This window comes from Lepisosteus platostomus, chromosome 6, assembly GCF_059453375.1.
Source record: "Lepisosteus platostomus isolate fLepPlt1 chromosome 6, fLepPlt1.hap1, whole genome shotgun sequence".
NCBI classification, from domain to species: domain Eukaryota; kingdom Metazoa; phylum Chordata; class Actinopteri; order Semionotiformes; family Lepisosteidae; genus Lepisosteus; species Lepisosteus platostomus.
The window spans coordinates 5,629,129-5,644,776 of NC_142616.1; the positions used below are offsets into that span (position 1 = coordinate 5,629,129).

Here is a 15,648-nt window from a genome sequence, read left to right on the forward strand (position 1 = left end):
ATACGTCACCCCAAATCAGAGAGTCTCTCCTGACTGAACCATTCTGGGACAGTTCACGTGACCCCAATGTCCTTAATTGAGCTTCCAGCTTTTCGCTTATCGGCTCAGCTGCTCCAGAGCTGGAGAAGGAGAACAGCAGGCAATCAGGCGCGAGAGCTGTGAGCGATTCCTGATTCCTGGGCCCTGGGAGGGATATAGGGTTTCATCTCAGCGATGTTCTCTGCTTCTTAATTGACCTGAATTGCTTGTTCTCTCGTCAGTTTCTCTAAGTTATTTAAACAATTGAGTTGCCAAGGGGGAGGGTAGGCGTGGTGGTGCAGTGGGTGGCATTGCACTCGCAGAGCTGGGGCCCTGGGTTTCATTCCTGGGTTTCGTGGAGTGCTGTCTCTGTGGAGTTTGCATGTTCTCTGGCTTCTTCCCACGGTCCAGAGACAAGCTGGTGGGGTAATCGGCTTCAGTGGAAATTGGCCATTATGGAAAAAGGGGATGTGAGCGTGTGTGTTTGTGTCTGTCTCTCTCGCTCTGGCCCGCAATGGACTGGCGTCCCATCCAGGGTGTACCCTGCCTTGTGCCTGTTGCTTGCTGGGATAGGCTCCGGCGCCCCCACGACCCCGAATCGGAAGAAGGGGCTAGAAAATGGATGGATGGGGTTGTTAAAGAGATCTGCAGAACCCCTCCCTGCTCACAGGGTCAGAATGCCTCAGCTATTGCTGTTACAATGACGGACCAGGGGGTGGCAGTGTTCTCAGTGAGAGTAACCAGTTCCTGGAGCCTGAATGAAACGCACATTCTTCAGAGGGTGAAAAAACAGAGGCAAATCTGTAGGGGTTATAAAAACTTGTATGTCTTTATTATTTGCTCCTCTGTAATTTAGCTGACAAAAAGGTGAAAGACATGGAAATCGGTGTAGAGAATGACAGTGGTTTGGAGCAGTGATTAGGACTCTGGTCTGATTGAATTGAGAGTTTCTTAATAATATTAAATAATAAATTGAAATCCTTCATACATTTTTTTGAGACCAAAGACGTCAATGTGTTGCTGCTACACTCAGTAACGAGACACTACATTCTGACATGAGTGCTGGTATCAGTGATACCGAAATCCACCGTCTTGTTTCTAAACTGTGAGATTCAGTTTATCGTCACTACAGATCAGTGCACAGGCCATAACAGTAGCTTTTCTTAAGGCTTGTCAGGTTAAAGGTGCCTGAAGGACACCTTTGCACTGGACTGTGAATTCACAGGCAGATCTGTGTGCATTATGATGCTTGATGAGGAGTTCACAACATGAAACCGATAAAAAGAAACAATCATCAATAAGTAATCGCTAATCAATAAGTGTTCAAGTCAATACAATAGTCGTAGCAAATAAATAAATGTGAAAACAAGACACAGAGGGGAGGAGTTCGGGTTCAGCGAAAGCGAACGTCCACCCGCTGAGCTGCTGACCGAAGTCGTGCGTTCGCGAGCTGGGCGAGGCTGGGCGAGACCATCGCCATGGCCCCCCGACAGCCAGCCTCTCTCTCCGTCTGGCTCCTCTGTCCTTCTGGTCCCTCTCATCCCCAGAGCTGGGCGGCAGGGAGGAGGAGGAGGAGAGCGAGGGGGAGGGTGGTGGTCAGGGACAGGGGGCCCAGCGAGACGCCAGACGAAGCCTCCACCGTTCGCCTGTTCAGGGGCTGGATGCTGCGGTAGATGTTGGTGATCAGTCTGGCGGCCTTGGTTTCGCGGTAGAGGCTGGTGGAGAACAAGTCGATCTGCGCAGAGAGAGGGGTCAATACATATAGAGTGTGAATTATACTGTCGACCCATTTCTCTGCTAAACCTAGACTGTATGAAATTAGTAAATGGTAAAAAGTCACTTGTATAATGGATTACTATTACTTTAACTTTTACAATTACCAACATATTGGGGGTGATGCTTTTAGAAATGATGTATTAACACAGCAGCTGTGCACACTACATACTATAGATTGTTGTTCAGTACTGTTCTAAACAAATTCCCTACGACTCTTTAACATAACGGCCTTGGTTAAACAGCGGCCTTGGTTTCGCGGTAGAGGCTGGACAAGTCGATCTGCGCAGAGAGGGGTCAATACATATAGAGTGTGAGTTATACTGTCGACCCATTTCTCTGCTAAACCCAGACTGCAGCAGAGCTGGGAGCAGTGCATTCTAACAGCTGTGACTCTACAGTTAGAAGGCACTTGTGTATGGTTTAGTTTTTAATTACTAACATAGTGGGAAAGGAATGCTTTTGGAAATTATCTTTCTTTTGCTTTACACAGCAACTGTACACACACTACATAGAACCCATGGTGTTTCTAAACAAAGTGCCCCCAACAGTTTTTAACGTCATACCTTATGCAAGTCTGAAATTGTTACTTTTTAAAAACAATGGTCCTCAACACTGACTGTAACAGAGTTTCCGAAGACATGACAGAGCGATTTATCTCCACACTACATCATAGTGAAACTGAAATTTGTAGAAGCACTCCCTGAAAACGGGAGTTTATGTTTCAGTTTCAAAGCATCGTTAGAACTTTGGCCGATAGCTACCATACCAACGAAATCCCTCAAATTTGAATTTTAGGGGGGGAAGGGGATAATGGGTCAGACTGACCCCTCCTGTAGATGAACTGTGAGACTTGGCTAGGGAGGTCCGTATCATCTCGTGTGGTAGTCTGGTTTTGTCGTAATGAGCATGTCGCTCTGCTTCTGTTCCATCTTGTGGGCTCGGCGCATAGTCGGTGCCACTTCCTCGACAGCGGAGAAGCCCGATGCACCAGAAGCCCAAATCCTCTGCAGGGTGGATATCTACTCTGTCTCCATTTCAAGGGATGACGTCACTCCTGTAACTCGCTCGGCGCGCTGAGCCCGGTTCCGTGTGCGCGGATATCGCTGGTGCCCACTGGTCACTCACCAGGTCTCCGCTGAGCCTCAGGGGCTGCTGGAACACCGTCCACACCACAGCCTCTGAGCAGTTAGGGGTGGTCAGGGATCCCTTGTAGCGGTAATACTTGGAGCGATCCACTCCTGAGAGCAGGTCGTTCAAGGAGAGCCGGAGAGAGAGATCCAGGCTCTGATCTGGAAGAGAGAGAGACAGATTCACAATGATCTGGAAGAGAGAGAAAGACAGATCCATATTCTGATCTGGAAGAGAGAAAGAGACAGATTCACATTCTGATCTGGAAGAGAGACAGAGGTCCAAAGAGATCAAAGCTCTGAACCAAGAGATAAGAAGAGATCCAAACAGATTTCAGAGAGCACAAGAGAGATCAAAACTCGTGTCTGGGAGAGACCAAGAGAGATCCACGCTCTGATCTGAGAGAGAAGAAGTGATCCAAACTGACTTGTCAGAGCACGAGAGATCAAAACTTGTGTCTGAGAGAGACCAAGAGAGATCTATGCTCTGATCTGACAGAGAGAGGACAGGGGAGGGTGGGTTTGATCTGCATACACAATACAGGTGGACGTGACAGGACATGGTCACTGCGCCCTCATCCTCACCTTTCTCACTGATGTTCCTCAGGTGTGACGTCAGCACCCTCCAGCTCTCAGGCGTCTGGGTACCGTTTGTTGCCTAGCAACCCAAAAAACACAGATCAGTGCTGCACAAACGCCAAACCGACCATCTGCCTCTTGAAGTGTCTAATGGCTGACCGTCTCTGTCCCTGTCCAACCATGATGGTCTTTCCCTGTGGGAACTGGCCGGGTGTTTTTCTGATTTCCGGCTGTCCTCTCACCTCGATGAGGAATCCCAGGACCGCTATCCCCTCCGGGTCATTCTGAGCCTGCTGGAGGTCGTACCCCTTCTTCAGGTGGACAACGTGGAGCTGGAAGAGAGGGACAGAGGGGGGTCAGGTACTTCCACACCTCTAAGGAACGGAGCCGTCCCGCAGTCCGCTGTGCGTCCCAGATCCCCCGTTTACAACTCGCACCCAGGACCCCCGTCTCTGGCCCGTCCAGTCTGCCCCGGTCACACGCTGTGCTCCGGCCGGTTCTGGAGGTGCTCAGTGGGTGACCCGTGGGCTGGCCACAATGGCGCGGGTGTTGGTTGGAGAGGAATTGTGCAGTGGAGCGGGCTGGAAGGGCCAGGGACCGGATAGCAATGGGGTGGCCAGTCTTCAGCCTCTGGGCTGGGGTACCCTCCCTTACACCCCCTTTTCCCTCTCTCTCACCTCCATGGGGTACCTCCTGCCGTCGACGGTATGCTCGGACCCCAGGCCGGAGCTGGTGTTGCCCCAGTGCAGGTGGAACTGCTGGGCCACGTAGGTGTCGGAGAGACCCCCCCCTCGGATCTCCACTCCTTCCATGAGCTTGAGCGTCACTGAGGACGAGCAACAAGAGAGAGAGGGGGGTTAATACAGGCACTGCTCCTCTCCCTCTCCCACTCATCTGTGTTCCTCAGTCTCTGGTCTTGATGATATCACCATACCTTGCTCTGTGTACCTCGCCGTCTGGTCTTGATGATGTCACTTTAGCTCCTTCTGTGTACCTCAGTGTCTGGTCTTGATGATGTCACCATACCTTGCTCTGCGTACCTCAGCATTTGGTCTTGATGATGTCTCCGTACCTTCTGCTGTGTACCTCAGTGTCTGGTCTTGATGATGTCACTGTAGCTATCTCTGTGTTCCTCAGTGTCTAATGTTGATGATGTCATTGAATCTCTCCTTGTCCTCTTATCACACCCCTATGCCCTCCACCCTTGCCCTCCATTTACCTGTGTGTCCGATGTTGGCGATTGTCCTGAACTTGGTGCGGTTGTTGTACCCAGTGAAAGAGAACTTTGTTAGGCTTGTGTTCTTCATCACGTTGGCTGTTACAATGTCGATGGGAGACTGGCGCTGCCCATTGCACTTGCCAATGGGTTTTGCTGCCCAGACCACATCATCTAACACAGAGGAGAGAGAGGGGTTAATACAGACAGGCATGTGTCAGGACAGACAGAGAGAGGGGTTAATACAGACAGGCATGTGTCAGGACAGAGAGAGAGAGGGGTTAATACAGACAGATCTGTGTCAGGACAGAGAGAGAGAGGGGTTAATACAGACAGGCATGTGTCAGGACAGAGAGAGAGAGGGGTTGATACAGACAGACCTGTGTCAGGACAGAGAGAGAGAGGGGTTAATACAGACAGATCTGTGTCAGGACAGACAGAGAGAGGGGTTAATACAGAGAGACCTCTGTCAAAACAGAGAGAGAGGGGTTAATTGGACTGAGGACAAAGAGAGAAGGGTTAATTCCGACTCAGGACAGAGAGAAGGGGGTTAATTGCAAATCAGGACAGAGAGAAAGGGGTTAATTCTGTCTCAGGACAGAGAAAGGCTGAGTCTACAGAGTGAGACGAGTAGCTGGACTTACTGCAGGTCTCGTCATGGTAGCACCACTCTGGAGGGAGAGAGACAGAGGGAGAGAGTTAGTCCAGCTGTCAACACACCCTCAACCCCCTGAGTCCTCCTGCTCCTCACTCTGCTCTCCCTGATCAGGCTGTGTTTATTCTCGACTCTGGTCTGCTCAGCTCTGCCTGCAGCTCCAGTCATGGCCAAGACCACACTGGACTGTAGAGACCTGGTGTGGGGGTCTCCAGTGAGAGTCTCTTACCTTCAGAGGCTCTGGCCAGCATAGGCAGGCTCACAATGACCAACACAGCAAAGAGGGAGTCCATCTGGAGACCAGAGAGAGGGGTTAATACAGGACACTACACTGACTGGACACTCCAGTACATTAACACTGCACTGAGAGAGAGGGGTTAATACAGACACACTGACTGGACACTCCAGTACATTAACACTGCACTGAGAGAGAGGGGTTAATACAGACACACTGACTGGACACTCCAGTACATTAACACTGCACTGAGAGAGAGGGGTTAATACAGACACACTGACTGGACACTCCAGTACATTAACACTGTACTGAGAGAGAGGGGTTAATACACACACACTGACTGGACACTCCAGTACATTAACACTGCACTGAGAGAGAGGGGTTAATACAGACACACTGACTGGACACTCCAGTACATTAACACTGTACTGAGAGAGAGGGGTTAATACAGACACACTGACTGGACACTCCAGTACATTCACACTGCACTGAGAGAGAGAGGGGTTAATACAGACACACTGACTGGACACTCCAGTACATTAACACTGCACTGAGAGAGAGGGGGGTTAATACAGACACACTGACTGGACACTCCAGTACATTAACACTGCACTGAGAGAGAGGGGGGTTAATACAGACACACTGACTGGACACTCCAGTACATTAACACTCCACTGAGAGAGAGAGGGGTTAATACAGACACACTGACTGGACACTACAGTACAGTATAAGAGCTTCAGGAGAGGAGGAGAGAGAATGAGAGTAGGGAGAGGGCACAAGTCTTTCTGTTGACTGTTTTGGTTTTCAGGCCAGTCTGTAGGAGCAGGTTGTTGCAACACTGAGTGATGCAGGTTCGACTTGGTGCTGCTCCATGAACTCTGCTGAATCAGTCCCAGTGGGACAGCCAGCTCTGTCCAGTGTCCAGTGTTTGGGGTCAATTGTCCAGGGGGCAGTTACTGGCAGGACTGAGATTGTTTAGGGTCTCACACAGACAATACGCCCAGTGACAGGTTACAGTGTAGCAATTCATGAGCGAGGTCTTTGCACTGTTCATGACATCTTTGAATAATAATATCCATCATCATCATCATCATCATCCCTAACACTGACATAGCGCTCTTCTGGACTCTCCACTCAGACTCTTCACAGGTCAGGTGGATCCCCTCCACCCCCACCAGTGTGTCCCCCCACCTGGATGAAGCTCCAGTCTGCTCTCAGTGGGGAGGAGAGCAGAGTGATGAAGCCAGTTCAGAGAGGGGGGTTATTAGGAGGCCATGATGGGTAAAGACCAGGGGGAAATTTGGCCAGAACACCGGGGTGACACCCCTACTCTTTTCGAGAGACGCCCTGGGATTTTTAATGCCCACAGAGAGTCAGGACCTCGGTTTTACGTCTCATCCGAAGGACGGTGCCTTTTCTACAGTCGAGTGTCCCCATCAGAGACTATGAGACTAGAGACTATGGATGCCCGTTTCCGCCAGGGAGTATAAAAAACTCGCTATGGTCTTGCCAGCTGAGCTAAAGAACACTTTCTTTAGCCCCGGCGGCCAGCATCCCTGTTATGCGCAGGGGAGGGCGGTGCCGTCACCGCACTGCAACCAGATCGTACAACCTGTATGTCGGCCGTTCCGTTACACTATATTCATGAATCGTACAGGATCACAGGATCTATAAGCCTGAAGACTTGTCTTGTACAGTGCCCCGATAAAAATCAAACTAATTACACTAATTTTTATAGAATCCCATTTCCGCCAGTGAGGCTTCCATAGTACCCAAATGGAATAGTGCACGGTGGGCTTTTAAAAAAAGTTTTTATTTAAAAACCAGAAATACAAGAACGGAGACAGAATATGAAATAAGATACAGAAATAGACACTTCACATCCAGAGGAATTCACAATTATAAAATCTGTAACTTATATTTTTTACATATTTCCATTGTATGTCCTTTTTTTACTTAAAAAAAGAGGGTCTTCTTTAGCTCAGCTGGCAAGACCCGGGTCCGAGCCCATGCAGTGAGGCACAAACTAGGGTGGGAGCGGCGAGGGCACAAGCCCTAGAACCCGAATCCGTTACAATAACAAAAGGACAGACGGTGAAAAATGGGCTATTTCGAAGTCGCAAAGGTGAAATAAAAAGTCGCAATTGCGAAATATAAAGTCGTAATTCCGAATTTTTAAGTCCTAATTCTGAGTTTTTAAGTCGGAATTCTGAGGTACTAAGTCGCAATTCTGAGATACCATAGCGCGTTTGTTTTTCCTCCCTGGCGGAAACGGGCTTCCAGAAGTGACTCGCAGACGGTTCTGGAAAGCCGTGGAAACCTCAGGAGACGTATCTGGACTTTCAGAGGCACTGTCTGGGGCCTTTTATAGAAGGCCAAATGGTTTTGTCGTTTATTGATGTGGGTTTTAGGAAAGGGCTGTAAGTAATTGTGATTAATCAAGATTAATGATGATTAATCCGTCCTGAAACTTTCACTGAATGGCTTCGTTCTCGCCAAAATCGTTGCTCCTCGTCACAACGTCCCTGAAGGATAAACTGCGATCGCAGTGATGAATTCCCCCCGAGAGTATTATTCTTTTAAAAAATATATATTTTTCTGTAGTCACGCGATTCTTCTGTAGGATTGGCTGAGGCGACTTAAGTTTTCATGCCGAGTCCACCCGAATTTTCTCTTTCTGCTCCACAGCGGCCCCTCTCCTCGTCTGAAATACCCCCCCGTTACAGAATCGTGCGTGATTTTCCTCCGCAACAACTCATTGCCCACTTCAACCCTCAGAGCGTCGCGCAGGGCTGGAAGAAAACACCGTTTAAAAAGCCTCAAATTGTGTCGGGTCAGGATTTCGAAGACATCATCGCGCACCGGGCAAGAGACCCTGATTGATTTTGAATGTGTTTTTTGCCTGTTTAATCCCATGTAGGAGGAGAGCATTGAAGCCGAAGACGGTGCGCCGTCAGAGACGCCCCGCGGGCGTTGAGGAGACGCGCCCGCCGTGTTTGTGAGGAAAACAGCGGAAGAAACGGTCGGCTTCGCTTCAGAGTTAAAAATTAAAAGCCCGCATCAGGGCCCCGTGAGCCGCGGATTCCCCGCGATAAGACACGCGCGCGGGGAGAGGGGGGTCCCACTCCACGCGGCCCGGATCCAGAACGTGCGGACTCCACACACAAGGACCGGAGCAGAAGGCGCCCTGGGTCCCTGATCGAGGCCAGAGCCCTGAATCCAGGACAGGACCCCGTTGTGTGTCTCTGTCAGAGCTGTCTGTCGGAGATGTGGCTTTTCAGCCCCCCCACACGCCCGCGGGTGACCCGACAGCTCGGCTTGTTGGCTGGGCGACCTTTCTCGTTGTTGTCTAAAAAAGGAACATTGCCGAACAGCCCGGACCCGTGTTAGACAGCGTCTCTGGGGAGGTGAAGTCTCTCTCCGGCGGCGGGATGGGGTCGGGTGGGGGAGAGAGGGAAGTTTTGGGACAGGTGTACACCGAGTCTCGCCGGCGCTGCACGACATGAAACGACGTTTCAAATTCCTTCCGAAACGACCGCACTTGTCGGTCCAGACGAGATGGGGATTCTTTTTAACGCAATGGTTTCTCAACCGGCGAGACAAATCGTTTGATTTGATCACGAAGCACACACACACACACAAAAAGAAATTGCGCCTACCCAGCTTTCAGATAAATGATCGCCCTGCGCCGCGATACCCACACGCGCATGATCTGCGTGGGTGTGGGGGGCTGTTTCCGACAGCCGTCAGACGGGGGAGGGGGTCCCCGGCGAGGTCAGAGAAGAGAGTCTGAGAGGGGGTCTGCCCCTTGCTATGCCCGTGTCGCCCGTTTTTTTTTTCACCTCACCTTCGGTCTCGGGTGGCTCTGCGTGCGTGGGTCTGTCCGCGTGTCTCTCCGCAGTCGCTGTCTCTCGCGTGGGGCGCGTTGGTCGCCCGCCGAGCACAGGTGTGTGCATATATAGGCACCTGGACCCAGGTGCACCCTCGCTCCACCCTCATCTGACCCGAGTCTGCACGGACTCACGCGGACGACTTGACCTCCTCGTTTCTCCTCTTCCTCCTCCTATTTCAGACCTGCAGTGAAATCACACTGCCCCCCCCCGCCTCCTATCCCTCTCTCTCTTTTGACTTTGCAGTGCTCCGGTAAAAATAATAATGATCATAATAATCCAGTGTGTGATCTCCTGTCCCAGCCTGAGGAAACGACAGTGAGCCTGTCTCTCAATAATAATAATACAGTGTGTGATCTCCTGTCCCAGCCTGAGGAACAGACAGTGAGCCTGTCTCTCAATAATAATAATACAGCGTGTGATCTCCTGTCCCAGCCTGAGGAACAGACAGTGAGCCTGTCTCTCAATAATAATAATACAGTGTGTGATCTCCTGTCCCAGCCTGAGGAACAGACAGTGAGCCTGTCTCTCAATAATAATAATACAGTGTGTGATCTCCTACCCCAGCCTGAGGAACAGACAGTGAGCCTGTCTCTCAATAATAATAATACAGTGTGTGATCTCCTGTCCCAGCCTGAGGAACAGACAGTGAGCCTGTCTCTCAATAATAATAATACAGTGTGTGATCTCCTGTCACAGCCTGAGGAACAGACAGTGAGCCTGTCTCTCAATAATAATAATAATACAGTGTGTGATCTCCTGTCCCAGCCTGAGGAACAGACAGTGAGCCTGTCTCTCAATAATAATAATAATACAGTGTGTGATCTCCTGTCCCAGCCTGAGGAACAGACAGTGAGCCTGTCTCTCAATAATAATAATAATACAGTGTGTGATCTCCTGTCCCAGCCTGAGGAACAGACAGTGAGCCTGTCTCTCAATAATAATAATACAGTGTGTGATCTCCTGTCCCAGCCTGAGGAACAGACAGTGAGCCTGTCTCTCAATAATAATAATACAGTGTGTGATCTCCTGTCCCAGCCTGAGGAACAGACAGTGAGCCTGTCTCTCAATAATAATAATACAGTGTGTGATCTCCTGTCCCAGCCTGAGGAACAGACAGTGAGCCTGTCTCTCAATAATAATACTACAGCGTGTGATCTCCTGTCCCAGCCTGAGGAACAGACAGTGAGCCTGTCTCTCAATAATAATAATAATAATAATAATAATAATAATAATAATAATAATAATAATAATAATAATAATAATAATAATAATAATAATAATACAGTGTGTGATCTCCTGTCCCAGCCTGAGGAACAGACAGTGAGCCCATCTCTCAATAATAATAATACAGTGTGTGATCTCCTGTCCCAGCCTGAGGAACAGTGAGCCTGTCTCTCAATAATAATAATACTGTGTGTGATCTCCTGTCCCAGCCTGAGGAACAGACAGTGAGCCTGTCTCTCAATAATAATAATACTGTGTGTGATCTCCTGTCCCAGCCTGAGGAACAAACAGTGAACCTGTCTCTCAATAATAATAATCCAGTGTGTGATCTCCTGTCCCAGCCTGAGGAACAGACAGTGAGCCTGTCTCTCAATAATAATAATAATACAGTGTGTGATCTCCTGTCCCAGCCTGAGGAACAGACAGTGAGCCTGTCTCTCAATAATAATAATCCAGTGTGTGATCTCCTGTCCCAGCCTGAGGAACAGACAGTGAGCCTGTCTCTCAATAATAATAATACAGTGTGTGATCTCCTGTCCCAGCCTGAGGAACAGACAGTGAGCCTGTCTCTCAATAATAATACTACAGCGTGTGATCTCCTGTCCCAGCCTGAGGAACAGACAGTGAGCCTGTCTCTCAATAATAATAATAATAATAATAATAATAATAATAATAATAATAAGAATAAGAATAATACAGTGTGTGATCTCCTACCCCAGCCTGAGGAACAAACAGTGAGCCTGTCTCTCAATAATAATAATCCAGTGTGTGATCTCCTGTCCCAGCCTGAGGAACAGACAGTGAGCCTGTCTCTCAATAATAATAATAATACAGTGTGTGATCTCCTACCCCAGCCTGAGGAACAAACAGTGAGCCTGTCTCTCAATAATAATAATACAGTGTGTGATCTCCTGTCCCAGCCTGAGGAACAGACAGTGAGCCTGTCTCTCAATAATAATAATACAGTGTGTGATCTCCTGTCCCAGCCTGAGGAACAGACAGTGAGCCTGTCTCTCAATAATAATAATCCAGTGTGTGATCTCCTGTCCCAGCCTGAGGAACAGACAGTGAGCCTGTCTCTCAATAATAATAATCCAGTGTGTGATCTCCTGTCCTAGCCTGAGGAACAGACAGTGAGCCTGTCTCTCAATAATAATAATAATACAGTGTGTGATCTCCTACCCCAGCCTGAGGAACAAACAGTGAGCCTGTCTCTCAATAATAATAATCCAGTGTGTGATCTCCTGTCCCAGCCTGAGGAACAGACAGTGAGCCTGTCTCTCAATAATAATAATAATACAGTGTGTGATCTCCTACCCCAGCCTGAGGAACAAACAGTGAGCCTGTCTCTCAATAATAATAATCCAGTGTGTGATCTCCTGTCCCAGCCTGAGGAACAGACAGTGAGCCTGTCTCTCAATAATAATAATCCAGTGTGTGATCTCCTGTCCCAGCCTGAGGAACAGACAGTGAGCCTGTCTCTCAATAATAATAATCCAGTGTGTGATCTCCTGTCCCAGCCTGAGGAACAGACAGTGAGCCTGTCTCTCAATAATAATAATAATACAGTGTGTGATCTCCTGCCCCAGCCTGAGGAACAGACAGTGAGCCTGTCTCTCAATAATAATAATAATAATAATAATAATAATAATAATAATAATACAGTGTGTGATCTCCTACCCCAGCCTGAGGAACAGACAGTGAGCCTGTCTCTCAATAATAATAATCCAGTGTGTGATCTCCTGTCCCAGCCTGAGGAACAGACAGTGAGCCTGTCTCTCAATAATAATAATACAGTGTGTGATCTCCTGTCCCAGCCTGAGGAACAGACAGTGAGCCTGTCTCTCAATAATAATAATACAGTGTGTGATCTCCTGTCCCAGCCTGAGGAAGAGACAGTGAGCCTGTCTCTCAATAATAATAATAATACAGTGTGTGATCTCCTACCCCAGCCTGAGGAACAGACAGTGAACCTGTCTCTCAATAATAATAATAATACAGTGTGTGATCTCCTGTCCCAGCCTGAGGAACAGACAGTGAGCCTGTCTCTCAATAATAATAATATTAATAATAATAATAAATGCACATCTGTCAGCGGTGATTCATCTTCTCCTGTCTGCACGCATGAGGACAGACTTTCGCTGTCCTTCAAATCTTATTCTCGTCAGGAGGGATTTCGCTGGTCTCGGTTCTCACAGTGTCAGAGAACACATCAGCTGTGGCGTTTTATCAGCGGGACTTTATATGATATTTCCCTGAATGCGGTATTACACAGGCAGAGGGAGACGGCTCTGCTCCTCGTCTCGTCTGAGCGGCCGAAAGTCCTGCTTCTAGCTCTGAAGACGAGAGGCGCCGGATTAGAACATCACCTCTTTTCCCACTCGTGTCGTGTCGTCTAGGGCGATTCCGCGGATATTACACAAAGGGTGCACCCCAATATATTGTAGCACCCTCGCCACTGCCACCTCAGGTCAGCCCCCCCTCGCTCGGGACTTGAACCCGCGTCTCCGACGTCACTCCCCAAGGACCCAGCCACCTGAGCTAAAGGGAGACGTCCCGTCAGCCCGGGACGTCACCGCGCTGGTAAGCCGGCTCGCACAACCCGTAATGTCGGCCGTATGCGTTACAATATCTATAAAATTATATAATAATGTAAGATTACCCTAATAGAAATGACTTAAGGAGATGACAATCTCCGAGGTTTCACGTGTAGAACCTGAAGTACCGCATGCCCCTGACCGGAGATAAAAGTCTTTTGTGTAAGAAGAGACGGAACAAAAAATAAAAAAATTCTTGAACTTCTTTCGATACGCGGCAGGGGCGCGTGACGTCACACCCGCAGGCGCCGCCATCGTGTCCCCGCGGGACAGCACGCGCCGGGGCTTCGCCCGAGCTCGCCGGCTCCCTTCCAGGTCCGCGGATTTGCCCTTCCCGCCCTCCCCTGCACACAGCCCGTGCCCCCCGTCTGTGCCGGTGTGCGGCGGGGCCGGCTCTCCTTCCCGGGATATGGCGCCTTCTGTCTGACGTCATCGCGCCCCCCCCTCCCACCCCTGCAAGGGCGAGAAGAGTCACGTCGCATCCCGAGAGGACATAGAAAAGGCGCTATATCCTGGGAATGAAGGCACCGCTGGGGCGCTGCTTTCAAGAGGCACCAGGCGGAGCACAAACGGACGAGACCGGGGCCGCTCTGTTCAGGACGGCGGGGGGTATGTTCTCGGACCCGCTCCTTCTAGAAGTCTCCGCGCGTCTCCTGCAGCGCTCCGAGGAGCGACGGGCCCCAGCGAGAGACTCGCAGGAGGAAGGAGGCCGCGCTCCCTCCAGATCCAGATCAGCTCTACAGACTGCAGGGCAGGAGGCATCGCTGGGCCCAGCTCTGGGGCTCTGGGTTCGAGTCCGGACCCGGGGTGCTGTCTGTGTGGAGCCTGCATGTCCTCCCCCCCCATTGATGGTGTGGGTTTCCTCCAAGGACATACTGGTAGATGAATTGGTTCCTGGGAAAACTGGCCCTGGTGTGTGTGTGTGTGTGTGTGTGTGTGTGTGTGTGTCCTGTGAGGGAGACCGGTGTCCTGTGTGTGTGTGTGTGTGTGTGTCCTGTAATGGACCAGTGTCCTGTCCAGGGTGTGTGTGTGTGTGTGTGTGTGTGTGTGTGTGTGTGTGTGTGTGTGTGTGTGTGTGTGTGTGTGCTCTGTGATGGACTGGTGTCCTGTCCAGGGTGTGTCTGTGTGTGCCCTGTGATGGACCGGTGTCCTGTCCAGGGTGTGTGTGTGTCCTGTGATGGACCGGTGTCCTGTCCAGGGTGTGTGTGTGTCCTGTGATGGACCGGTGTCCTGTCCAGGGTGTGTGTATGTCCTGTGATGGAGACCAGTGTCCTGTCCAGGGTGTGTGTGTGTCCTGTGATGGAGACCAGTGTCCTGTCCAGGGTGTGTGTGTGTCCTGTGATGGACCGGTGTCCTGTCCAGGGTGTGTGTGTGACCTGTGATGGACCGGTGTCCTGTCCAGGGTGTGTGTATGTCCTGTGATGGAGACCAGTGTCCTGTCCAGGGTGTGTGTGTGTCCTGTGATGGAGACCAGTGTCCTGTCCAGGGTGTGTGTGTGTCCTGTGATGGACCGGTGTCCTGTCCAGGGTGTGTGTGTGTCCTGTGATGGACCGGTGTCCTGTCCAGGGTGTGTGTGTGTCCTGTGATGGACCGGTGTCCTGTCCAGGGTGTGTGTATGTCCTGTGATGGAGACCAGTGTCCTGTCCAGGGTGTGTGTGTGTCCTGTGATGGAGACCAGTGTCCTGTCCAGGGTGTGTGTGTGTCCTGTGATGGACCGGTGTCCTGTCCAGGGTGTGTGTGTGTCCTGTGATGGACCGGTGTCCTGTCCAGGGTGTGTGTGTGTCCTGTGATGGACCGGTGTCCTGTCCAGGGTGTGTGTGTGTCCTGTGATGGAGACCAGTGTCCTGTCCAGGGTGTGTGTGTGTCCTGTGATGGAGACCAGTGTCCTGTCCAGGGTGTGTGTGTGTCCTGTGATGGACCGGTGTCCTGTCCAGGGTGTGTGTGTGACCTGTGATGGACCGGTGTCCTGTCCAGGGTGTGTGTATGTCCTGTGATGGAGACCAGTGTCCTGTCCAGGGTGTGTGTGTGTCCTGTGATGGAGACCAGTGTCCTGTCCAGGGTGTGTGTGTGTCCTGTGATGGACCGGTGTCCTGTCCAGGGTGTGTGTGTGTCCTGTGATGGACCGGTGTCCTGTCCAGGGTGTGTGTGTGTCCTGTGATGGACCGGTGTCCTGTCCAGGGTGTGTGTATGTCCTGTGATGGAGACCAGTGTCCTGTCCAGGGTGTGTGTGTGTCCTGTGATGGAGACCAGTGTCCTGTCCAGGGTGTGTGTGTGTCCTGTGATGGACCGGTGTCCTGTCCAGGGTGTGTGTGTGTCCTGTGATGGACC

The 15,648-nt window shown here is 50.5% G+C and overlaps 1 protein-coding gene across 1 annotated transcript; it reads right to left on the reverse strand.

Moving 5' to 3' along the window:
• Nucleotides 1-828: 828 nt before the first annotated feature.
• Nucleotides 829-9,635, reverse strand: LOC148659739 (carbonic anhydrase 4-like). The gene is made up of 9 exons (XM_088637504.1): nucleotides 9,454-9,635; nucleotides 5,601-5,664; nucleotides 5,361-5,387; nucleotides 4,720-4,890; nucleotides 4,178-4,326; nucleotides 3,743-3,832; nucleotides 3,507-3,579; nucleotides 2,920-3,083; nucleotides 829-1,753 (listed from the first exon to the last, which is right to left on the reverse strand). Exons 2-9 carry the CDS (start codon nucleotides 5,662-5,664, stop codon nucleotides 1,556-1,558), a joined length of 936 nt encoding a protein of 311 aa, XP_088493630.1. The 5' UTR covers nucleotides 9,454-9,635; the 3' UTR covers nucleotides 829-1,555.
• Between the last annotated feature and the right edge of the window lie 6,013 nt (nucleotides 9,636-15,648).